This window comes from Cucurbita maxima, unplaced genomic scaffold (genome assembly GCF_002738345.1).
Source record: "Cucurbita maxima cultivar Rimu unplaced genomic scaffold, Cmax_1.0 Cma_Scf00010, whole genome shotgun sequence".
Lineage (NCBI taxonomy): Eukaryota > Viridiplantae > Streptophyta > Magnoliopsida > Cucurbitales > Cucurbitaceae > Cucurbita > Cucurbita maxima.
The window spans coordinates 5,022,119-5,045,977 of record NW_019272026.1 but is presented as its reverse complement, the minus strand read 5'-3'; the positions used below and the strand labels follow the sequence as shown (position 1 = coordinate 5,045,977).

Below are 23,859 nucleotides of genomic sequence, written 5' to 3'. Positions count from 1 at the left end.
TACAAATGGTATCAGAATCCGATACTAGGTGGTGTGCTAGCGAGGATGCTGGCTTCGAAGAGGAATGGATTGTGAGATCTAAATTGGTTGGAGAGAGAAATGAAACATTTTTTGTAAATACGTGTAAACCTATGCTATCATATACATATTAAGGGGAGTTGTCACAAAAAGTTTAAAGATATATTATCAAGTTTTTTTTTTTTTTTTTTTAATTTAAAAAAAAAGTGAAAACTTAATAATATTTTGAGTATTTATTTTATTAATTTAGCGGATTAATAATATATATTGGAGAAATGTGGGTCGTTGATGGGAAATCGAAGGCGGGTCGTTGTTGTTGAGCAAAAAAATTTGAAGTTTTTTAAACCACTCAAGATCCCTGACCTCGTTTTAATGGCCCCGAAGTGCAAAGGTTGAAAAAATTTCAGGTTTCTGTTCTTCTACTAAAATTCCTATCACTCTTCTGGTTAGTTTCAACCAGGGGAACATATATTTCTCTACATAACCGCATTTTCTTCCGCCCTCCATTTCTTCTGTTCTCTCCTACGTTCTTCAAGTATTTGCATGAATGGAACTCCATAGCCTCACACCTCAAAATCCCACTAAATCATGTCCCAGATGAGAGCCACTATTGCCTCTCTTTCCCCCCTGATTTCATCTTTCCCGGCAAAATAAAGCCCCCCTCGCATTTTCTTCGCTTAGCCCACTACTTTTTGTTTCTTGGGTTTGTTGTTGCTCTTCCTTTTTTCTCTGTTCCTTTTCCCTTTCCTTCGGAATCTCCGACATAAAATGATGAGGTGGGAAAGGGTCCAGCTACTGTCCAGACAGGGCCAAGATGGAGCTCTGGGAGAGATATCAGGGCCCGGTAAGAGGTGGGGTCATACTTTTAACGCCATTAAAGACGGAAGATATCTCTATGTTTTTGGGGGCTATGGCAAACACAACTGCCAGACTAACCAAGTGCACGTCTTCGACACTGGTAGGCCTTTTCTTTTTACTTAATTTTTTTTCTTCCCCAACTTTTTCTCCTGGGAAATTTTCGTTTCATATTACCCATTCAAGTCTGTAATGGAATCAATCTAGTTTGAGATTTCTGTATACCCTTTTGAGTTTTCTGTTTGTTTTTTCTGCTATTTTGTTCTTAATGTTTCTTAATCACAGATTTATTTATGGCTTCATTACTTCTGTAAGCACACACCCTGTTACGTTTTTGCCTTTTATGGAGGCGTTGGTGTTGACAAATTTCAGTTGAAATGAGTTTGTTTTTAATGGAAATCGTTCTAGTAAGTTACATTTGCTGTTACTGGCATGTGTTATGGAATAGTATTAAGCGATCTTTAATTGGAAAAATATTAAATTCTTTGGCTGGAGATTACTTGTTTTTCATTTTTTCTGCCCCCTTTTGAACAATTTGTTGTTCACATCTTTGATTTTCAATGTCTGGGAAGTGATGGGGTAGGTGGGTTTGATTATATGTGACATAAATTTTTGTAAATCACTGCATTTGCCTCATTAGATTGCTGGTTTGCAGCAAAACAAACATGGAGCCAGCCTTTGATTAAAGGAAGCCCGCCCACTCCAAGGGACAGTCACACTTGTACAACAATTGGTGACAATCTTTTTGTGTTTGGGGGTACTGATGGGACGATCCCTCTTAAGGATTTGCACATTCTGGACACCTGTAAGTTCTGACTAATGAATATTCAAGTGTCTTCAAAGTTCTATGATTTCTTGTTCATATTCTGGCGCCTCAGTTTGTGCACGGCTGTTTTATTTGGTTAAAGGTTCCATTTATCGTGTTAACTAGCATTGAAATGCGGGTATGCATGCCATTAAAAAGATTTGCATAATGCTTTACTTCTAGCTTTGCATACATGGATTTGTCCAAGTTTAAGAGGCGAGGGGCCACAGGCACGAGAGGGTCATAGCGCGACTCTTGTTGGCAAACGACTCTTCATCTTTGGTGGTTGTGGGAAATCTACCAGCAACAACGATGAAGTGTATTATAACGATCTCTACATATTGAATACAGGTAATACTTTGCTAATAAATTGGCTAAAAAGATCCTGCTACACCATTTCGCTATCCTGTTTTCATTTTCGTTTTAAACTTCATAATCCTTTGTTTTTATATCAACAGTCTGTGCATAACCCATCTAAACACAGTGATTATTGTTGTATTTTCATGTCATTCAATGGAACTCTGGGAATGTGGTTATATGGATTTTACACTTGCTTGGTTTATCTCTTTCTGGGAAACATCAAGAGAATTATAATATAAAACACGTTTGATTGTTAATAATATTGATTTTCTCCTCTTCATAAAGGCTTGAGGGGAGTTTATTCCTTCTGTATATCTTTTTTCTTCTTCATATGGTTTTGTTAAGCGAATTGCCTGCAGTACCATGATCTTAAATTGCGTTTGCGTGGTACTGGATCACTTTACCCGAGCCTGTTAATGTATTATATTCTTCCTATGTTTTTAGAGACCTTTGTTTGGAAACAAGCTACAACATCTGGGACTCCACCGTCTCCTCGTGATAGCCATACTTGCTCATCCTGGAAGAATAAAGTTATAGTGATTGGTGGCGAAGATGCACACGACTATTATTTGTCAGATGTTCATATCCTTGACACAGGTACTTCTCATTTTTCTCAAGCCACCTCGTTAACCAATGATATGGTCGATTGTAGATGTTCATGCAGGATATGCTCTGTCTCATATATCCTGATATCTTTTTGGTATTTTATTATAGATACTCTAGTGTGGACAGAGTTGAAAACTTCAGGACAATTATTACCACCTCGTGCTGGTCATACAGCCATAGCCTTTGGAAAGAGCTTGTTTGTTTTTGGGGGATTTACTGATGCCCATAATCTATACAACGACCTTCATATGCTCGATATTGGTACGCGTTAATTCCTCAATAGCACCCCTGCAATAAATGGAAAATAAGCTAATCTGTAATGGCATGAAGCATTTGTCATTGTTTGATGACTGATTGAGCTTTCTCCAAGTTTATTTTGGATATTGAATGCTGAGGGCTAAAATTGTTGCTTTTCTTTAAAGAACTTTCTTATGTGTACTGAGCGGTTGATGATTGCTCCGTTGTCAAATCTTTTCGCTTAAATATCGTGTATTGCAGATTGTAATTACTTTTATTTACCATTTTCTATACTTGGTGTAGAAACTGGTGTATGGACCAAGATCACCACTATGGGTGATGGACCTTCTGCCAGATTTTCAGTGGCTGGGGACTGTTTAGATCCCTACAAAGTTGGCACACTTGCTCTTTTAGGCGGTTGCAATAGGAGTCTTGAGGCTCTCGACGATATGTATTACTTGTTCACAGGTTTATACTCTTGTTACTTCCTCGAGCAACACATGATTATCATCATTCTTTTGATATGGACCTTTCTTGTGTAGTAGTTTCTTTCGCACGATTTATGGGTTGTAAATAATTTGTCTGTGTAATTTTCTTTTCCAGGACTCGAAAGGGAGAACGAGAGGAAACCAGAGAAGTTGTCTTTGAGAAAGCAATTGAAGTTGAAATGTCAAGAACATAACCAAAATGCTACTCATGGAAGAGCTATGGTACAAATTGGAATCAGTCCTGATGTGTTACAACCAATCTCTGTGCAAGGCTTTGGGGCTCCATGTAAGGAAGTACCTTTTGAGTATCCCATGTTAGATTTTTTGAAGATGTTTGCATTTCGCAAAGTAATGAAGGTAGAATGTGCAGTGAATTTTCTTTCCTGTTCCTAGCTTCCATCTATTGTTAAGTGAATGCTTTTGAAGATGGTTTTTGCTGTGGAACCAACAAGAAAATGCAATCATTCCCTTATCTAGTTTGTCTTGGAAAGTTCTATGTTGTCTATAAAACCAAATTTCCCATGACGTTGCCGTGACCGCACCTGCCGAAGAATGTCAGGAAATTTGCTATAAATAAGAGCATGTAATGGACGTAGCATAAGGGACACGACATTTTATGTCCAAAAGTTAGAGGTGTATCAAGAAATTTGCTTATTTATATATATATATATATATATATTGCGTTCATGTTGCGACACTTCTGAATATCAAATGATTGGAACTTCTGTTAAGAGATTATTACTGGTATATATCTGATGGTATGATGTCCTACAATGCAGACAAGCAAAACTTTACTTCGAATCAATCTCTGCATCCTCATGGAAAGAAAAGTTTTCAAGCGAAGGTTACAGAAAGCATACCAAATGGATACACAATTGAAACGGTCATCAACGGGAAACCTATGCGGGGAATATTGCTTTCCAACAGACCAGTCCCCGCTCACTTTGCTCATCATAGTACTGTTAGGTCAGGACGATGACTAAAAATGTTTGTTTTATTTAAGTCATTGTCAATATCTTCCTTTTTCTGGGAATATTATGGTTTAAATTTAACATTCTGAATCCAGGAAGAGGACTTTTGAAGATATTGGTACAATATCGAATGGTGATGTCTACATCAAGTCGAAGACTTCACGATTGAACGAGCAAGATGAAGTAGATAATAGACAAGAGGATGATAGCAATATGAAGGCATCTACTATGCATGAACCAGAAATGGTTGTCACTTCGACTACGCTCATAAAAGATTCAGTGTCTTCGGATGCTTCTCTACCATCTAAGGTGACACCATCCCTTTTCATCTCCTTTTCCCTTTCTTTTATGCATTGTTATAATTCATTTATTATAAAAATCTCTCTATGTGAGCAGGGCTACATTGAACTGGAAACAGGAACAAAACTTTTTAATTTCTTTATTTATTTTGAGATGTGCGTTCTTCTGTGGATTATTTATGTATGAACATGCTTATATAAAGTTTCAGGGCTTCTTTATTTATACCTTTTAAAACGGTGATGGCGTTTGGCTGAACTTTATCTCTAGCAAGTCTTTCTCCTGGGGTTCGTGTTTCGCTATGCATACTAATTCTTGTTGTTAGAGCCCCAAGATATCCATACATGTACTGAGGTTCTTCTTTGGCGTTGGCGTTTCGTTTGAGGTTCTTCTTGTTTTACCATTAACCATCAATTTAGAGCAATTCTAGGCGCCATTCTTCTCAATTTTTTGAAGGATAGATGCTGACTTGGCGAGTGAATGTTCTTTGTTCTTTAGTGTTTGGCCTCCAGGAATTTATTATTCTTTTCATCGTTTTGAAGAACAAAATTTGTGGATTTGCGAGTGTTGCTGCGATTTTTCTTAATAGTATCCGAATCTAGAAGACGGAAATCTATAGCACACTCAAAATTTCCTGTTGAATAAGTTCATGCACAAGTGTCCTTGTTGACACATCGCCCAATGTCTGGCTCTGATACCATTTGTAACAGTCCAAGCTCACCACTAGCAAATATTGTCTATTTTAGCCTGTTACATATTGTTGTCAGCCTCTTGGATGAGTTTCCACACCTTATAAGGAATGCTTTGTTTTCGTCTCCAACCAGTATGGGATAAGGGATTTTTTTTTTCACTCCATACTCGAGGTGGTGTTCCTAAGAGATGTTTCAGACCTATTTGGAATGATTCTCTAGGAGGTGTTCCCAATAGGCCCTCCATTTCTTGTGAAAATATGTTCAAATTATTTGCAACGAGTACTGTTTACGCCTTGTAAGAAAACATCATTTTTTTCATATCTATCTTGCATGATTAGAATCTTTTCTTCTGTTTGCAGACGAGTTCAAGTCCAGAATTGCCTCCTTCGAGTCCAAAAGATATTTCAATGCACGTTGCAATGGATATCGACGTCGAAATTTCTGGAGATGCAAAGACAAATGATGCCCTTGATTCCACGGCAGACATTCAGAACGAAAGTATTTTGGCTCCAGCTTCAGACAAGGAAACTATTTCCTTTTTTCCGGACCAAGGTACGAACAAAACAACGATGAAATGGTATACGAACGACACTCTTGCAAGGCTTCTGCATTTATAGTTTGCTAATACTCTCGTCTTCGATCATGTTTGTTTGTTCAAACTCGCTGCATCCTTTCCTGCATTTCTGTTTTCCACATAGGTACCGATTATCCTTTTGTTTTTGTATCAGACGACAGAAGACCTGCTACAATCGACGACGCAATTCAAGTTTCAACACAGTTATGGAAATAGCGAATGGGCAACGAAATGCTATTGTGAAAATAACCATAATGCACAAAAGCCGTTTGTACATTCATAGGAGAGCACAGATGCACACTAGGAAACTATTATATGACCTTACCATCTTTCTAACATATGTAGATCTGATCGTGTCGAATCCTTCCATTGATTTTGATTCGATACCCTCATGCGTATTTGAGTTGTACTTAGGAACCATATCATTAGAGTTCAGACACTATTCTAGCCATTTGAACCAGCCACCCACTTGTTGTTATCGTCGTCGTCGTTGTTGCAACTTCTTGTAGACTGCCATTCTGGTTCGATGAGGAATTGATGATCGTTTAGCCACAAACGTCCTCTTCTTCTAGCTTTGTTTTCATTAGCTGTTGAAGGCCTGTTCACCTTTAGCTTTCTAGTTGCAATTCCTTGTGAAATAGGAGAAGTAGTAGTGATTACAGTAGAAGTTGGAATGGTTTATGTACTTAGAGGGAATTGCAGCTCTGTGCTTTTGACTCCCATGGAATGTGCAAGTTTGTATTGCTTGGTTTTGCTTCATTTTTTAACCAAGCCCTATGGATGAGCAGGTAGGTATCATTTAAGTAGAATTCAGATATCGAACCATATTAAATTTGAGTATAAAAGGTTTGGTTGGGTTCGGTTCGGTTTGGTTTGATTTTTTTAGCTTAAATATTATGCCTTGTGACATAATTTTATTTCCTTTCGGTTTGATTCGATTGGATGGTTTGGATCGGCTCGATTACATTTCAACAATCTTTTAAACTTCGGCCACATTGAAAATTTTACTTTGGGTTTCATGCTTGTAGTATAAATAGTGACGTTTGGAATGGGGACATATCCTTCATTTCTTAACCACATCTCGTAAAAACTTTTAACGAATAAGCTGTGTATGATCATATACTAAGGCTTTTGATAAGATATTATTTATTGTAAAAAAAAGAAATATTTATTATATACATACTCGCTCTATCGAGAGAAAAAAAATATATTTTTAATATATGTTATTAAATAATTTAACTTAGATAATTAAAATATATATGTATTTATTGTTAATCAAAGTTTACATCCTTTTGTTGGCGAGGAATGCGAACTGTTTCTTTAATCTTATGCTTGATTGTAACGGGGAGGGAAGGTGGAGATAGGAATGGAATCTCTTCTGTTAGGCTGTGAAAGGACCAGATAGAGAAGCCTTTCATTTGCCGCCTCTTGTTGGGTTGGAGCCACCACTTCCCGCTCTTTTACTCTGTTTTCGTCCCAAAACCCTAATACTCTTTCGAGTTTCAACACCCTAATCGTGGGTTTTTTGTTGTTTTAATCTCAGGACTTTCGGAATTCCGCGACCGTAGCCTCAATTTTGAATCTCAGTTGATGCGGTGAGTGGTTCTGAGCTTGTTTATTGTCACTAGGTTGCGTTGATTTTCCTCCAGCCTTAGTTTGATTCGTTTTTGGTCTCTTGACTTCCACTCGTGTGTCGTTTGGCGGTATTTTAGCTTTGCAATTCTTACTGTATACTGGTTGATGGGCTTGTATGAATTGAAGTGTTTTTATGTTTTTTATTCTGTGTTATGTAAAAGAGAAATGTGTGGGCGATACATTATAGCTTTATACTGTTCTGTTTCCAGTCGGAGGTAATATGTTCCCTTGATATCAGTTATCATTATAATACTTAACAGGGTAATGGAGAGTTATGGTCATAATTGATGATAATTGGGAAGCTCAAAGTGAAGAATAGAGTTACTTACATCTACTTATATTACTTTTAAGCTTTTACTGCCATCAATGAATCCCATGTCTGGATGTCCATAGCTGTGCTTCCTCACTGGATGCATTCATGATGCCATGGAACAAAATTGGGTTTTGGATGAGTTTGCTATGTGTATGAATTTTTTTTGAAGTTTCAACTTATGTACTTTGCTACTGCTTTCTTGCTTGACAGGATGCTTTATCGGTGGCTTGAGCTGAAGAATGTGCGTGTGCCGTTGTGGTTCTTTTAACACAATTCACCATTGTACTGGAGTCAAATTCTAGTTTTACAGGATTTGAGATGTATGGTCAAGCAAATTATGCTTCTCCGTTCGGGCAGGGTCCTCAGAAACCATGGCCACCCGCATACCAACAGCGTGCTGTAGCACCTCCTCCGCCTCCTCCTCCTACCTCATATGGTCAACCAGGCCCTCCAATCCCATCACGTCCTATAACTCAACAAACACCTGCCCCCCCACCTCAGGCCGCGCATTCTCTACATCTATCTCAGCCGGGTTCCCATGGTCCACCACCTCCCCACTGTCAGGGTCCATCCATTCAAGTACGGCCTGGTGGGATTACAAATATCCGTCCAGCATATTTTCATACGTTTCCACCAGTCCATGGAAGCACACAAGTTTCTCTATTTAACTCAAGTGCTCAGCAGAATTTACAACTTTCACACTCGGGAGTTCAGAACATGCATCATGTCCTGCCTCCGCCGCCACCACTACCACCACCACCACTACCACCACCATCACCACCTCCTCATGCTCCCAATTCAAATTTATTACGGCCTCCGCAGCCTTCTACCGTAGGTCCTCTTCATGCTCGAATTCATCCACCACCACCACCTCCTCATGCACGAATTCATCCACCATTGCAACAAGGTGGCTTGCAGGTCTTTCCCTCGATTCCACAACTCCCAACAACATCCAATTTTCCTACTCCCTCTTCTTTTGGAGGAGTCATGCAATCAAATCTTGGAAGATCTCATTTGCTTGCAATGGCTTCTCCTCCACCACCATCCTCTCCTCCACCTATTCCACCTTCTCCCCCTCCTCCCACCTCGTCCTCTTCTTCAATTCCAGACCCAGATTCTTCCAACTTGGCTTGCCGGTCTGAATTAGATCCTAGTTCTACCGTTCATTACAGTAAAGACTTGGAACCCTCTGAAATTGATCAAGGATGCGCACCTCCCAGTCATTTAGGGGATAATGTGCCCATGCATGACGAACTTAGAAACTCACAAGTTGGTAATGGCCTCATGATGGTTTCTAATGTGGACAATGAGATATTGTCAGATAAAAATTTTGTGAAGGTTCTTCCTCCACCTCCACCTAAGCCAAAAGATGATAGAATTGTCAAGAAGATAGAAGTATTATGCAAGTTCATTGCCAATAACGGTTCCATTTTTGAAGACACAACTCGCCAAAAGGAATTTGGGAATCCAGAGTTTGGATTTTTATTTGGTGGTGAACCAGGAAGTGAATCTGCAGTCGGCCACAAGTATTTCCTGTGGATGAAGATGACATATAGTTTGGCTTCCAAAAATATAGCAATAAAAGAAAAATCTCCATTGAGATCTTCAAGAATTGAACCACAATCTGAGAATTTGACATTGTCAGCGGCATCCATTTCACCTGCAAACTCTGACATGGAGATGGAAGGTTAGTCTTAGTGTTGATAAATCTCTTCCCATGCAGTGACTTTGTTTTTCTTTAACATGCACCAGCAGGAGCTTTGACCGTAAGCGCTCATTAACTTAGAGACAACCATGGTAAAATATACGAAGCCATTCAACTTTCTGCAGATTGCAGGGTTCTAAAAGCTTACTACTATATTCATCAGTTCAAAATATTATGATACTTTTGTTTCATGAAGCATACAACTCAGATGCTTTGGTTTTAAACGCACCATTCATTCAATTCAGGAGCACCTTTTGTAATCTTTGCTGGCTGTTTTGATTTTAGTCATTATTGAAATCCATTTTCTAATCCCTTGAAGTACAATGTCTTATCCTTGTATATTTCTTTTTGTCTATTTATCTGTGCTTCTGTCTTAAGAGTTTCAGTTTCCTGTGAAGAAAATATCTCCACCTTAAGTTGATGATTTGGTTTTCTGGTTGAATTTTGAGTGAAAATTTTGTTCAGTCAGGAGATCAAAATAATTTTGTGGGAAATGGATGTGACTATGTTTACTCGTACCAAGAGCTCTGTTAATGCTTAATAGAGTACCTTTTAGCAACTGAAATACTGAACTTTTCCCTCTTTTTGTTCGGTGGTTTACTACTGGTGGCTTCAAGATGACATTACTATAGCTGATATAGGAGAGGAAACTAGTCACTCATTTCCAATTCAAAGTTACGAGTGCAAATCGAGAAAAGAAGAGCATGATGCAAAGGATCAGTTACAAGAACCTGATGTTTTCAGAAGCTGCAGCCTGGAAAAGGAGAAGATAGATGAAGGTATGCTCTTGTCGTTTTTTTGTTTTATGTTCAATGGATTCATGCATGGCAGATTTTGCTTTGTGATGTCATGGTGCTTTGCATATTATTGTGAAGAAAAATGATTGTTTCTTATTTGAAGGAAAATATAAGAAAACATTGTTTTACGTCTTAAATGAACACTGAATAATAAAATAAGAGTTCTTGCTGCATCTCTTACGAAAATGCATGCCAAGACAGAGAATCTTTTCTTCTTCTTGGTAGGGATCCACTACGGGTGATAGATACGAGGTTTGACATCTCCAAGGACTGTCTGCTTATTAAATAAGAGTTATGTTTTCTTTATGTTGAAAAATGAACAATGTCAATGTTTCAATGTTTCAATGTAAATACACCCAATTTCAACTTATTAAAGTTGTGATTTGGATATCAAGCATAGTATTTGAACAAGAGAATTAAACTAATTAGTAGGAACTTTGCAGTTTGTCTGATGTGGTCACGTAAGTACACCCATTGTCTCTGATCTGTTATCCTAGTTCTACAAAGTTGCATTAATTTCACAATACGTGATAGTTCCTTCAAGGTTTTTGATTTGTGGATTCTTTATGAAGTTTGTTTTGCTTTTGGTATTTTCTCTTGTTGTAATTGAACTACGACCTTTTCATCCTCAGTTATGTATGTTTAATAAGTTTCTATAATTCTATTTTAAGATGGAGGGCCAAAACTTCTGCTGGACCATGAAAAATCTGTCAGCATTGCAGCTTGCCAAGTTCACAGCCATGTCAGAAGTACTACTGGAGTTACTGAACAGCCTCCAGGTAAAAATTTTGGGAGTTCTATTACCTGCTTTCAAAATGACTTAGCTGGTGAAGTAGCAGCTTCTTCAGCCATTATTTCTGATCACCCTACTGTCCTTATTACAGGCGGCAGCCCATTTAGACTTATACAGGACTATGCTTCCGATGAAAATTCAGAAAGTGATGAGGAACTACATCATAAAGATGTCCATTTTGTTGCTACCTCATCTTCAACTCCAGCTTATTCTAAGACTTCCAACAAAGACACTGATAATTTGACTATTCTTGGATCAAAAGGTTTTTGCCAGGTTCAACGGAGCTATGTTCTACCTTGTGAATCCTCCATGCCTGAATCTGGTGCTCAGTTTCTCTCAGAATCACCAAAACAGGTTTTTGATGCTAATGAGGCAAATGTCAGGAAGACAGGGAATGAACAGAGTTACAATAACCAACAGAATCAAATTGGTACCAGCTCTGGTTCCAAGTCTTTGAATGCAATGAATGGTCGTAGTATTGCTGTTCCCCAAGATACTGACAAGTTACAAAAAGAAAATGATGCTGAACATAAGAAGTTGGGATCATCTCCTGTAAAAATAGATGAATTTGGGAGATTAGTCAGAGAAGGTGACAGTGATAGTGATTCAGATGATTCACACTATACAAGGAGACATAGGAATAGAAGAGCTAGAAATAGTAGTGAAAGTCGTTCTCCTGTTGATAGAAGAAGGGGGCGAAGGAGTCCACGGAGAAGAAGGGAGAGGCGAAGCCGTTCTCGCAGGTAACAATTTCTTTTCACATGTATATACTGTTGCTTAAAAGTTAAACTGTGAGTTAATTTATTCAATGTTGTTAAGGAACAATCTAGCATAAACATCAAATTAGACATGCACTTATTTCATTTTAATCCAAATTTTACTCTTCTATTGTTTCAGTTGGTCTCCTCGTAACCAAAGAGGCAGAAGCAGGTCTCCTGTCATCAGGCGTTCAAGTCAGTTTAGTCATGAGAATATGAGACGAGACAAGGGTATGATAGGAAAATGCTTCGACTTTCAGCGAGGTAGGTGCTATAGAGGAGCATCTTGTCGATATGAGCACCATGAGCCCCACAAGAACGATGGATCAAGATTCCATAGGAGCAAACATCTAGATTATCACCCAACTTCCAAGAATATAAAGATAAGAGAGGACACTATGAACATGTCTAGGGAAGTATCAGATCTTGGGCATATTAAAATCGAGAGTCAGGAGTGCATCCCACCTAATGAGTCCCCAAAAGGCAATACTCGTGAATGGAAGACAGATAGACCTACTGGAGATCCGGATTCATTTGTAACTAAATGTCAAAGTTCTAGAGATAGAATTGGCATAATTCAAGAAGAATTAATTTATTCAGTACCAGTTGAGGCTGTCCACATTCATGTTAATGATAATGTTCAAGAAGCAGAGAAGTCTTATGAGCAATGTTCAGTTACGACCTCTGCTGCTGAGAAATTCCCTGATGATATTTCCACAAGCATGCTGACTTGTGTAGAGAATTCTTTGGCTCAGCAATCCAGCATGTTTGTTGCAGAGCTTCAAACCGCCAATGACCTCTCATACCAGATGGATGGTTCCTCTGTCTCCAATTTGTTACCTGATCAAGTAACTGCAGTAACCGCGAATAAAGCTCCTGAATGTGAACATGTTCTGGATAAAACTTCATCAATTAAACCACATTTTGATACCAGTTCTGCTAGTCAGCTACCTTTGACCTCACAAATTTTATCACAATCTCCAGTACCGAAACCATTATCTGCTACTGCTCCAGTTTGTGCTATTGATGATGCCCATTCTCTTAGAGAACTGCCTCCTCCGCCACCTCTCATAATTTCACGTGTAGCTAGTGCTGAGGTTCCAGTGCCTGCCCCTTATAATTTTGTGTCACAAAACGTTTCCTTTCCTTCTAAATCTTCACTACCAGGAGGTTTTCATCCTCATCAAGATTTGGTATCCATTCAACCATCTCATTATCACAGTACCTCTTTACTGCCTCCGAAACCATTGTATGATTCAACATTGACTCCTGTAACTACCAAAGATGGTATGCCAATGCAATTTCATCAGAGTCATTTGTCTCAAGGAAGTGATCTGGGTTCTCAGTCTGTTAAGAAATCCCAGCCATTGGAGTTGCATTCTCATTCTAAGCTCGGTGAGTCCCCAGTTCAAGAGCCTTATCGAGCCCCAATGCACATGGATGAAGTTAGACCAATTGCACCAGTTGCAAACAATCAACCTAGTCAACCTTTTGGATTCCCAAGCTTTCAGAATGAAGAAAACTTTGGGCGGACTTCTGTGGAGACAAATTGTTCAAGTTTTTTTCCTCACCGCAACTTTAATGATCATTCTGTGCTCTTTACAAATGCAAATATAATGCAATCTTCTGGTGACAAATTTCCTCCTAGTGAATTTCAAAGTTCATTTTCACAGTTGCATCCTTATTCACGGTTTCAACAGCCATTGTACACCTCACAACCTGCACATGATAGTTTGTTCCGTGAACCAAGCCAGATTGGTAGTATGTTTCGAAATTATCCCGATCCTCTAAGCAGGAACCATTCATCTTTGCTTCCTGATTTAGGGGGTTTGGGAATTACCTCTTACCATAATCCTTATGCATCTACTTTTGAGAAGCCACTTAGCTCCAGCTTCGGATCTAACATTTTGAACTTTGGAAATGATGCACCTAGTGGTGATATACGTAGTTCTACTTTCAATGTGAGCAATGTTCACGTTGATGGGCAAGGTGCTAATTATGTTGGAACGAGGCAGACAACTACTTCACCAAATTCCACCAAACCTTTGGGGAAAGTCTTGCCCAGTACAGGTGGTGATCAGTATGATCCACTCTTTGACAGCATTGAGCCATCATTACCTATATCCAAGAAATCTGATTGTGGTCAGAAGCTGGAAAAAGAAAGGGAATCTTATACGATGACAAGCCTTGGTAGTTCCCATAAATTACTATATGTGGAGGAGAACAAGCATACAGAAGTTGCCGCTGTGGCTTCAACTACTACTCTGGAGAATGATGAATTTGGAGAGACAGAAGATGCAGAGGCTGGTGCTGTTGAGAATGACCTTGACGACGAAGAAAATTTATCAGGAGAAATCGAAATTGATCAGGTTAAGTCCTCAGAGAAGAGCAAGAAGTCCAAAGGTTCCAGGTCACTGAAGCTTTTCAGGATTGCTATTGCCGATTTTGTTAAGGAAATTTTAAAACCATCATGGCGGCAGGGCAATATGAGCAAGGAAGCTTTTAAGACAATTGTCAAGAAGACTGTTGACAAGGTATCTGGAGCTATGAAGAGTCATCAAATACCCAAGTCTCAAGCAAAGATAAATCGATACATTGATTCATCACAACGAAAACTGACAAAGCTTGTTATGGTGAGATCCCTTTCTCTCTTAAAAGAATTAAAGGATTATGGTACTTATAAGTATACAGTCAATTCGTTTACAATTCCATTTGCCTCTTGAAGCTATGAAAAATCTTTCGTCAATAGATAAATTATTGATTACAATTTGTTGGCTAACGTTTGAAATTGAGAAGGAAAAACAGTAACAAACTACTATAGCACCTTCTTGGTGAACTTTGAATCTCATGAAGCATATTTTTTCTCGAACATTTTCATTATCTTTATAGCAAAAAGATAAACAATTTAGCCTCAGGAACTTGTTCCCCTTTGACTACTTCAATCTTTAACAATAAGTAAAAACAAACTTCGATGAATTAGTTTTTCATGTATGAATGTATTAGGTTTTACTTGATTATTTTCAGAAAACGTGATCGGTAGATGGCTAAAGTTAATTTCCAAAAATGTTATATTAACACGGCAACAAATTATGGCCTTTTTATTATTTGTGCCCATTGGAGAGGAGTTCTGCTGCTCTTGGATTATTTGATCCATATTTCTAGCATTAATATTTGTCCTTGTACCATATGCAGGGTTATGTTGACAAGTACGTTAAGGCATAGAACATGATGAAGTCTGCATCCCAATGTGTTGGACTATGAAAGCAACATTATTATGGTTGTTTCTCTCCTTGTTGGGTGGATATCAGGAATTATGCATTCATCTTGGACATCTGCAAGGGATGGATAGGTGATAGTTCCACGGTGTTGGTTGAAATGTCGGTCAGAGGTCATGGTCCTGTGGATGCTGGAGAATTGATGAAGCTTGCAATATGCTGAGCATCATGACATAAGTTCTTTAGCATATGATTCTCATTAATTCCTGAGGTTGCAGCAAAATAACATGTATGTAATTTGTTTTCCTGTAAAATATTTAGTAGCCTTTTTGTACTTTCTAGATATACAATTGTTGATGCAGTAAATGTTTGCAAATGGTTGGTGTGGAATTTTCCTTTTTTTAAGTTGTATAAGTTATAGAAAATACTGTAGTTTGTTTGCAAACACATTAGAGAAGTGTTAATTTGGTGAGTTAGCTAGGAACTTGTTTCTTCAAGGGATTTATTAAAATTTGCTTTAGATTTTGATCGTGTTAAATGAATACTACTTATCCTTTGTCCTTGGGTTTACTGCAGGAAACAACTAAGTGATGTGATATTACTTTGAGCTTTATGAAAACTCTGTTCATGCTTCTGGTTTAACGACCTATTGAGGAACATTGCATCATCCCTCAACCATTTAATGACCATTGACTTCTTTAGAGTTGCATTTTGCGGACGAGTTTAATGGTATAAGGTATGTTTAGGAGGAGCAAATTGTATTAGTACTGAAACACGTTTGCTTTTGTACTTACTGTAGACCATTACTTCAGTAGGATGAGTATGTATGTTCAAAGTTTTGGGTCAAGTGTAGGTCATGTCTGTATATACCTTGTGTTAACAATAACAAGAAATGTCCACTGTTGAGCTTCTAAATGACAAGTTGTTTCACAATTTTAATAACTTTTCGAGATGAGCACCGAAAAATAGATGAGTTTGTGCTAACTTCTTGCGAAATAGATTAGATTTTGGGCATTGTTTTCAGAAAGCTTGATGTTGAGCTTTGCTTTGTGGTCCTTATTCTTTTATCTGCAACATTTTGACTATGCTAGGGAAACAGGATAGACCAGCCACCGAGTTCGTTACTCTTCGATTTTGGTCTTGTAGCTGGAGAATCCTGAACTTAAATAGACTTATGGCCTCTGTGGATGGAATTTGACTGCCCTGTTTTATCCAAACCTGGCTTTCTGTTTTCTGGAAGACAAGCTAGAGAGGACAATATTGGCAGTTGAACGTGTTAATGTCAAGCCAGAGAGGACTGCTTGGGTCAGGCTGTTCCATTTTTTGCCTTTGACAGTTTGAGATACAAGTTTGACTGTTGAGCTTCCTTTTCCCTTGAACTGAAGGATGACGATTCTCAAAGATTTACCTTGTTCTTAGAGCCACAAGACACTCAAGTTACGACACGGCACGACACGACACACGTTTTCGGACCGTGTTTAGTCATGAAGTGATAGAGTTTCCTCTAGTCGGAACCCGATTGCTGACATCAAAGGCTCTAGGATCTTGCTTCTTGGTGTTTCTAAGATGGGTTCTGCCAGCAAAATGTGTTGTAACTTAATTTTGGTTGAAGAGGGAATAGGATTCACTTGGATTGTGAAGAACCAATAGTTTGGAGGAATTCCTTTTATGTTGTACCACCTGATTCATTTCTTTTTCTAACGTGTATGAGCATAGTTTGATGATTTAGATAAATTCTACCTTAAAAAGGGTGGATTTATTGTAATATTTGAGAAACAAACTTTTATAAATATTATTTATATGGCTTCTCAACATCTGAGCTTTTAGCATCAATTTGTAACTAAATTTCTAATGATTCTTCATATTTTTACTCTACATTTTTATCCATGTTTTGTAGAATTTTGAAAGAAACTCCAATTTTTTAAACGATGATAAGAAACTTAGTTATTGATACATTTATATTTGTCTTGTAATGTATTAAGTTCAACATAAATCTTTGAGAGTTAGTTAAATAAATGTTCCAAAGTTATTTATAAAATATACATAAATAAAATAAATCTCACTCCAAAGGATGTTTGGTGACTCGGATAGTACAACCTTCAGGAGAATTTAACGAAACCGGACCGGATTATCTTTATCCAGGGACACCGCATAAACCCGGTAAATCTCAAGCTCGCAACCTACGATGAAAAAAGTGTGGAGGCGGGGCGGCTCGCGGGAGTTCAACTTCTACTTTTACATAATCTCTGCTTTATGCTTACATCACTTCTTTTCTTCTTCTTCTTTTACAAGTTCATAAGTATTTCTCTGCGCTTCTTTCAGATCCTGACGACCTTCGGCTTCTCAAGGTTACTTTTATCTTCTCTGACCTTCGTTTTCCATTTTTGTTTTTGCTCTTATTGTCGCTATGTATCACTTCGACAAGCGCGGTTCATTAGCTGAATCTGGAAAAATGTTCGTTTAGTGATTAATGATGAACGAATCGATAATTTAGCCGCCTTTTGATGTTGAACTCTGCTACCGAGTACTGGCATTCTTCTCCCCGTTCTTAATGTTTATTCTTGTCTTTATCGCAATGACCTACTTTTCAGTTGCGTGAGAGGAATTCTATTATATGCACGGTTCGAATACTTTTATATTGTTGATTTGGTTTGGTGTCGATGGTAGAGCTGAGACATGATCGTGCTCTACAACATCTAAGAATTAGTCGTCTTCATTTTGGAGAAAAAAACTTTCGATTTGGTTTCTTTAGTCTATTATTGAGTCTGAAAAATAGTTGATAATACTGTGTATTGAAAATGTGAAGGACATGCGCACAAGGACATTGAGACATGCAGAATAATTGGCAGTTAACGACTTAAATTCAGAACATCTGATGCACGTAGGTATAACTTATTCATTTAGGCTACTTCTTTGAATTTTACATTATCCGGATGCCTCGAGTGCATTATCTTTCTATATTTGTAGTGTTTTCATGGTAGTGTACACTGTACGTGACTTTATCTTCTAAGGTAGGATTTTCATTTTACTAATAATGTTGGCTTCTCTCGATATACTTTTGAGATGGCTTTTGAGATGGTAAGAAAAAGCAGTTCTGAGTTTTTTATGTCAGATTGCATTGCCATTTCACCTCATATTAGTTGTTATGAGAACTTCCATTTTTCTTTTGGAAAATTCATTTGTTCCATGCTTCCCTCTGTTTTCTATGAAAACTATATGTGGCTTACTCAAGGGCAGAGAAAACTTGAGTTTTTCCATTTAAGATGTGTTTTACACTATTGGAATAGTTTTCTTTTTATTACAAATGTAATTCATTGATGAAATGAAACAAAATGGGCTTGATGCCTCATAAACCCAAAGGAGTCAAAAAAATATCCGTCATGCACATGAATCTTTGGGAGCTTGTAACTTGTGGATCCATTTTTATACAATATGCTTTTGTCCATGTATCACATGTTTTGAAGTCTTTCCTGTTTTCTTCATTAGTACATGTAGAACTATTTCAATTTTCAATTGAAAAGCTGGACTTATATCTCATAAAGCTTATTGGATTTTTTTCGTATGTTTTTTTCTTTTCTTTTTGTTGCTGCTACTGAAGTTTACAAGGAATCAAAGGATGGGATTCTGGAATTACTAATACCATATACCTTCACAAGCTCATTAGTCTTAAGCTTTGAAGAAGACAGATTCTAGGAAGACCCCTGACTGAGAATGTCGGGGTTTCTAGGAGTGTTCATATTTTTCCTTTGAAGTTAATTTTATCTGTGAAATTACACTACTGTAGATTAGAGCAGGTGATGGAAATGGCTGTTTGTAATGCAAAAGCTTGTTTGGAAAAGAAAAGGAAAAGAAAGAAAAGAAGGAGGGGTAACGCCACTAGAGGTGGTCACCGAGGTTGTGATCCTGATGAAAATGATGCTTCAACAGAAAATAATGTTTCTCAAGAATCTCCAAAAAAAATGTGTTTAAACATGAAGCCAGAAATAGGACAATCTCATTTTGAAGTAAATATACTAGGGGAAAAGAATGAGAAGAAGCACTATGATTTACAATGTGGAGAAGCATCTGGAATGTCCGTCTTGACCCTATTGAACGTTGAAGTTCTTAAAGAAGATGATGAAGCATCTACTTCCCCAAATGCAGATGTTTATTCAGCAGATGGAAAGGAAAATTCTTTAGTTCCCGAGGATCCAGATGGGAAAGGTACTAATATGGTTAAACGAGATGATGAGAATACAGAGACTGTAGGTCATTCAACTCCTTCAAGCCATATCAAAACCCAAAGGATAAGGAAAAGAAAGCGTCGTCGTGGAAAGGGAAGGTCCTTAGAGTCCCCTAAAAAAAATTTGGAAACCAATGTGGAGGACGAAAAGAAAGTTTCTCTATTGAACCACCCTCATGAAGAGGAGACAAATGACCACCTTAAAAATTTTGTAACAGAAGAGGTTACGAATGGGGCTTTGTTGGAAGAATCAGTTGACTGCTCAATTAGTGAAAAAACAGAGTTGTCTGCAAATACGAAGGAAATCTCTATGGTTATTGCAGATCCTCATAGGTCCAAGGATTTTGAAAATGCTACCATGATTAAAATACCTGATGACTGCTTAGAGACTAAGCATTGTTTTGCTCAATCAAACAGTGATGATACCCGTGGCAAAAGAAGAAGAGTGAGAAAAAGAGGTCAAAGAAGGAGAAAGTTTGCAGGTTCCTTTGAAGGAAGTTTGAATTCTGAAGTGGAAGACAATAATAAAGATGCTGCATTCAACTGTTTAAATGAAGTGCATGCAACTAGTTTGCATGAGCAATCTACCACCACCAAGATAGTTAAAAAGGTTGTGGCGGAAGAAATGTCAGTCGACTGCTCTGTGGGTGTAATTACATCAAATGTGAAGGAGAGAGAAGAAACCTTAAAGAAAAAGATTCCTCGTTTTTTGTCTTGTGATGCAACAAATGGTAACAACAGTGCAACTGGTTTTACAAAGAAAAATCTTCTCATACTTGATGTAAATGGACTACTCGTAGATTTTGTTCCATATTGTCCACGTGGATACACTCCGGACTTTGTAATATCACGTAAAGCAGGTGAAAGAAAACACATCTAGATGTGGCCTTAGTGTTAATGAACATCAAACTCATATTTACTTGGCTATATTATTTCTTTTTTCAGTGTTTAAGAGGCCCTTCTGTGACGACTTTCTAAGCTTTTGTTTTGAGAGATTTGAAGTGGGGATATGGTCATCGAGAACCCGGTAGTTCAACCTAAAACTGGTTAATTGATTGCTGTTTCCCCTTATAATAGTTTTAAATATGATTTCCAGTTGTTTTTCTTTCTGGTGCATGTCTAATTTTGGCTTTAGCTTCAAAATCTTAGCCCTGATGCTATTCATATCCTTACTCATGTTATTTTCTGCAGGAAGAACCTGAGTATGTTAGTTAAGTCTCTTATGAGAGATTCCAGACACAAGCTACTTTTTTGCTGGGTAAGCCAAGTCATATTTCCACAAAAGTAGGAGTATGCATCACCTTGCTACTAAGGAATTGTCGGGTTGCTTTTACATGTTAACTTTGCTTACATTCTTCTTAACCATTTTTTCTTGATTTGCTTGCCAACGATGTTGAATTAGCAATGGTGGAATACATTTTTTTTTAACTGGAAATTGGCATATGCATAACCTGATTAAAACTAAAGTTGTGTTTATTTTGAGCTTTGATATGAAAATTCAAGGTAAGAACATTAAATGTTAATTGTGGTGCTTGGTAAATGAAGTAGAAGCAACCTAGATTCAAGGGATTTATGTAACCTACTGATTCTTTCTTTTTTTTTTTGGTTGAATCAATTACCTGGATTTCCCCTCCTACAAGTTTCATGCTCTTCTATAACAATGCTAAGATGGTTGATACAGGATCAATCGCACTGTACAGCTACAAGGTTCACCACTATTGAGAACAATAGGAAGCCCCTCGTTTTGAAGGAACTGAAAAAAATATGGGAAAATTTGGGAACGAATCTTCCATGGAAAAAGGGGGAGTTCGATGCATCAAACACTTTACTGTTGGATGATTCCCCATACAAGGCCTTGCGGAATCCAGTTAGTTGAAAACTTCTACACTTTCCTCATTCGAGGATATGAACTCTTTCAATTTCTTTTAAGCTGATTAATAGTTTGTTTGTCTTGGCTTGTCATCATTTTCAGGCTAATACTGCAATATTTCCTACTACGTATCAGTACAAGGACAGAGATGATACATCATTAGGTATGAACCATGCCACGTGTGATGCCCTTGTATCATATGCTTTCATTCTTGCTAAATGAAAGTTTGGTTCCTTATCCCCCCCCCCAAAAAAAAAAAAAAAAAAAAAAACTGTGCCACATGCATAAGAAGCTGAAGCTTTAGTTGAATTGTTATATACAGTTGAAGAATAGTGTAGGATGTTTTATATACGTAGCTGAGAACGTCTGGGCATGCTTGCACTTTAATATGCATTTGAAGAATAGTGTAAGATGTTTTGTTTAATTTTTACTTTTATTATTTTGTTGTTTCTCTTCAACCATAAAAATTTACACAAAATCTATGATGAAATTGCACCGTTCTTGTTGTTGTTGAGAAACAATGTCACTGATTAAATGAAATGTACGATAAAAGGGCTCACCACGGAGGTTACAAAAAGCTCTTCCAACTACTGCAAATAGTGTATAGATAGAATAGTAACAACGTCTTACACCAAGTGTTGAAAGAAATGCTCTTCCAAGTGTCACAGATTCTTTTAAAATGCATATGAAATATTTTTCATTTGATGAAAATTTTATTTGTTTTTAGATTAAAATTAAGATGATTTTTGAAATATGCATGAATATCGATTTTCTATGAAATGGAATTGCTCTATACTGACCCCTGAATGTTTCTTAGCCATCCTGGGCGGTCAATTATGAATGTCCCAAGGATCCGTTACAGGCTTTGGAAATTCCATCTTTTGTTCCTGCTGTAACCGCAGTTTTTTTTTTTTTTTTTTCTTTGGTTATTACTGTTAATCTTTTCCCAATGTATTATTTAACATTGAGTCTTCCGCAGGACCTGGTGGTGTTCTTCGCACTTATTTGGAGGGTTTATCTACTGCAGAAAATGTTCAAAAATATGTTGAACGGAATCCATTTGGTCAAAAACCCATTTCCGAATCTAGTCCATGTTGGAAATTCTACCGTAGGATTATAAATAATGAGAAGGGACGACGATGATTTAGGTGTTCATTGGCTCTAGTATGAAGTCTGTTCTAACTTCCAAGTATATGTAGCTCTTATTCTCTGGAGTCATTTCCGTGACAGGATTCCCACATGCTGATGATTAGTTCTCACAAAGTACGTGGCCATATTTTTAAGATTGGTTCACATGGTTATTTGCTATATAGTAGTTCATCATCCGCTGCCATATTTGGTTAACCGTTGCTTGTCTTGCAAGATTAGAAGAGCCTTTTATCCCCTCTACACATTTCATTAGTTTCATGTTTCTTTGTGGCAAATTTTGAAAACTAATCCGGTGAGTACATATTCACCGTTTTTCATAAGGATATTTTCTTGTAGTTGTAGGTTACGAGCATACAGAGAATATTTAGAGATACACAGCTAGAAATCCAGTTTACTCTAGCCAATACATTGCACTGTATTTTGTAATTTTTTGAAACGTTTACTACTGGTAGCTGAAATCTATTTCTGACAAGGGGATGGAAGATTCGTAGCGCAATGTTATGACAAGGATGTAGTTTGATTCATTTAGGACACTTTTGCAATGTACTTTGACGATTATGAAGATTAAATCTGAACTCTGCAATGCTTGGTTATCTCACATATCTTTAGATTTATGGGTTATCTCTACAAAGCCATCTGACTTATATGCTATACTTCCATCTCTTGCTCTTAAATTTCTTTGTTCAGGTTTTGAGTTCAAGACATTATAGAAGCTCGTCTGCAGGAATTTGATTTGTTCTGTTGATGTAAAAGTGAAGAATTCCTGAATATTCCAACTCATTGCAGGCTTTTTCATATGATACCAAGAAATATTGATTCTGTGGTTTCTACCACAATTACCCAGGTGGGTGGCTTGCCATCAAAAGAAGGGTTCAGCCCTGCAAGAGCTTCCTCTCTTCAAATAGGGAAAAAATTCACATCCCAAGCTCATATTCGATGCTGTAAATGAGATACTTATTTAGTGGGCAAAATATTTTGAAACAAATGTTATGAAATAGGACAGTTTCAAGCTAAGAAGTTTGAATGCACTTCGACCAAGACAAGGATGGCTCAAAAAGCAATCTGCATGCGTCAATCAAGGAGTTGGACAGATTATCGTGGTAACGTTTATGATATTGTGTTAGATGTCGAGCAATCGATGTCAAATACTTGGCGAGGCAAAATAACCATATGGTATGCATTGGCAATGGCTAGTTTGCTTGCATTCTTACTGTTTTTTCATACTTGATATTTGCTTTCTTACAGTGAAACATGAACTTCTGCTTTTTCTGCACTTCTAACTGTTACTTGTTTCAGAGTACACAAATGGAAAAGCCATAGTTCAAGGGAGAAGCTTTTGAGTTTTCTTTGCTTGTGTTAGAAAAAGGAGATCCCCTGCAACAAATATGGGCTGTTTTTTGTAAGAGCCAGAACAGAAATATGTTCAAAATACAGCCATTTTAAAAGAATACAATACATGCCTAACATAAAACACTAAATGATGAATCTTTTGTTCTTTC

The 23,859-nt window shown here is 37.5% G+C and overlaps 3 protein-coding genes across 8 annotated transcripts; all 3 read left to right on the top strand.

Moving 5' to 3' along the window:
• The first annotated feature begins 327 nt into the window (after positions 1 to 327).
• On the top strand, positions 328 to 6,662 carry LOC111484967 (acyl-CoA-binding domain-containing protein 5-like). The gene is made up of 11 exons (XM_023131648.1): positions 328 to 976; positions 1,529 to 1,678; positions 1,862 to 2,029; positions 2,483 to 2,635; positions 2,753 to 2,905; positions 3,185 to 3,349; positions 3,485 to 3,655; positions 4,149 to 4,335; positions 4,436 to 4,649; positions 5,689 to 5,881; positions 6,058 to 6,662. Exons 1-11 carry the CDS (start codon positions 787 to 789, stop codon positions 6,117 to 6,119), a joined length of 1,806 nt encoding a protein of 601 aa, XP_022987416.1. The 5' UTR covers positions 328 to 786; the 3' UTR covers positions 6,120 to 6,662.
• A 537-nt stretch (positions 6,663 to 7,199) lies between these two features.
• Positions 7,200 to 16,849, top strand: LOC111484965. Of its 2 annotated transcripts, XR_002718601.1 has the most exons (11): positions 7,200 to 7,338; positions 7,447 to 7,498; positions 8,062 to 9,538; positions 10,174 to 10,335; positions 11,025 to 11,132; positions 11,238 to 11,426; positions 11,469 to 11,889; positions 12,044 to 14,537; positions 15,097 to 15,408; positions 15,696 to 15,855; positions 16,211 to 16,849. XR_002718601.1 is itself a non-coding variant. In XM_023131642.1 (9 exons), the coding sequence occupies exons 3-9, from the start codon at positions 8,170 to 8,172 to the stop codon at positions 15,124 to 15,126; spliced, it is 4,773 nt and encodes a 1,590-aa protein (XP_022987410.1). In that variant the 5' UTR covers positions 7,200 to 7,338; positions 7,447 to 7,498; positions 8,062 to 8,169; the 3' UTR covers positions 15,127 to 15,657. The 2 variants fall into 2 exon arrangements, 1 of the variants encoding a protein (XP_022987410.1); XM_023131642.1 differs by lacking the exons at positions 15,696 to 15,855; positions 16,211 to 16,849 and having other exon boundaries at positions 15,097 to 15,657.
• Positions 16,850 to 17,281: 432 nt separating this feature from the next.
• LOC111484966 lies at positions 17,282 to 23,602 on the top strand. 5 transcript variants are annotated; one of them, XR_002718602.1, is made up of 9 exons: positions 17,290 to 17,467; positions 17,926 to 18,004; positions 18,718 to 20,201; positions 20,287 to 20,368; positions 20,533 to 20,599; positions 21,023 to 21,208; positions 21,314 to 21,374; positions 22,191 to 22,474; positions 23,048 to 23,602. XR_002718602.1 is itself a non-coding variant. In XM_023131646.1 (8 exons), exons 3-8 carry the CDS (start codon positions 18,917 to 18,919, stop codon positions 23,068 to 23,070), a joined length of 1,704 nt encoding a protein of 567 aa, XP_022987414.1. In that variant the 5' UTR covers positions 17,289 to 17,467; positions 17,926 to 18,004; positions 18,718 to 18,916; the 3' UTR covers positions 23,071 to 23,602. The 5 variants fall into 5 exon arrangements, 4 of the variants coding, with proteins under 4 accessions (XP_022987413.1, XP_022987414.1, XP_022987412.1 ...); XM_023131646.1 differs by lacking the exon at positions 22,191 to 22,474 and having other exon boundaries at positions 17,289 to 17,467; XM_023131644.1 differs by having other exon boundaries at positions 17,926 to 18,000; positions 22,191 to 23,581.
• The last annotated feature ends 257 nt before the right edge of the window (positions 23,603 to 23,859 follow it).

Bases quoted from the DNA above. Each gene is read 5' to 3' on its own strand.
- LOC111484967 (XM_023131648.1), top strand. From the start codon at position 787: ATGATGAGGTGGGAAAGGGTCCAGCTACTGTCCAGACAGGGCCAAGAT. The intron at 977-1,528 runs GTAGGCCTTTTC...GCTGGTTTGCAG, and splicing joins AGTGCACGTCTTCGACACTG to CAAAACAAACATGGAGCCAG. The intron at 2,906-3,184 runs GTACGCGTTAAT...TACTTGGTGTAG, and splicing joins CCTTCATATGCTCGATATTG to AAACTGGTGTATGGACCAAG.
- LOC111484965 (XM_023131642.1), top strand. From the start codon at position 8,170: ATGTATGGTCAAGCAAATTATGCTTCTCCGTTCGGGCAGGGTCCTCAG. The intron at 10,336-11,024 runs GTATGCTCTTGT...TTCTATTTTAAG, and splicing joins AAAGGAGAAGATAGATGAAG to ATGGAGGGCCAAAACTTCTG. The intron at 11,133-11,237 runs GTAAAAATTTTG...TCCTTATTACAG, and splicing joins AGTTACTGAACAGCCTCCAG to GCGGCAGCCCATTTAGACTT.
- LOC111484966 (XM_023131645.1), top strand. From the start codon at position 18,917: ATGGAAATGGCTGTTTGTAATGCAAAAGCTTGTTTGGAAAAGAAAAGG. The intron at 20,369-20,532 runs GTAGTTCAACCT...TATTTTCTGCAG, and splicing joins ATATGGTCATCGAGAACCCG to GAAGAACCTGAGTATGTTAG. The intron at 21,209-21,313 runs GTTAGTTGAAAA...CATCATTTTCAG, and splicing joins ACAAGGCCTTGCGGAATCCA to GCTAATACTGCAATATTTCC.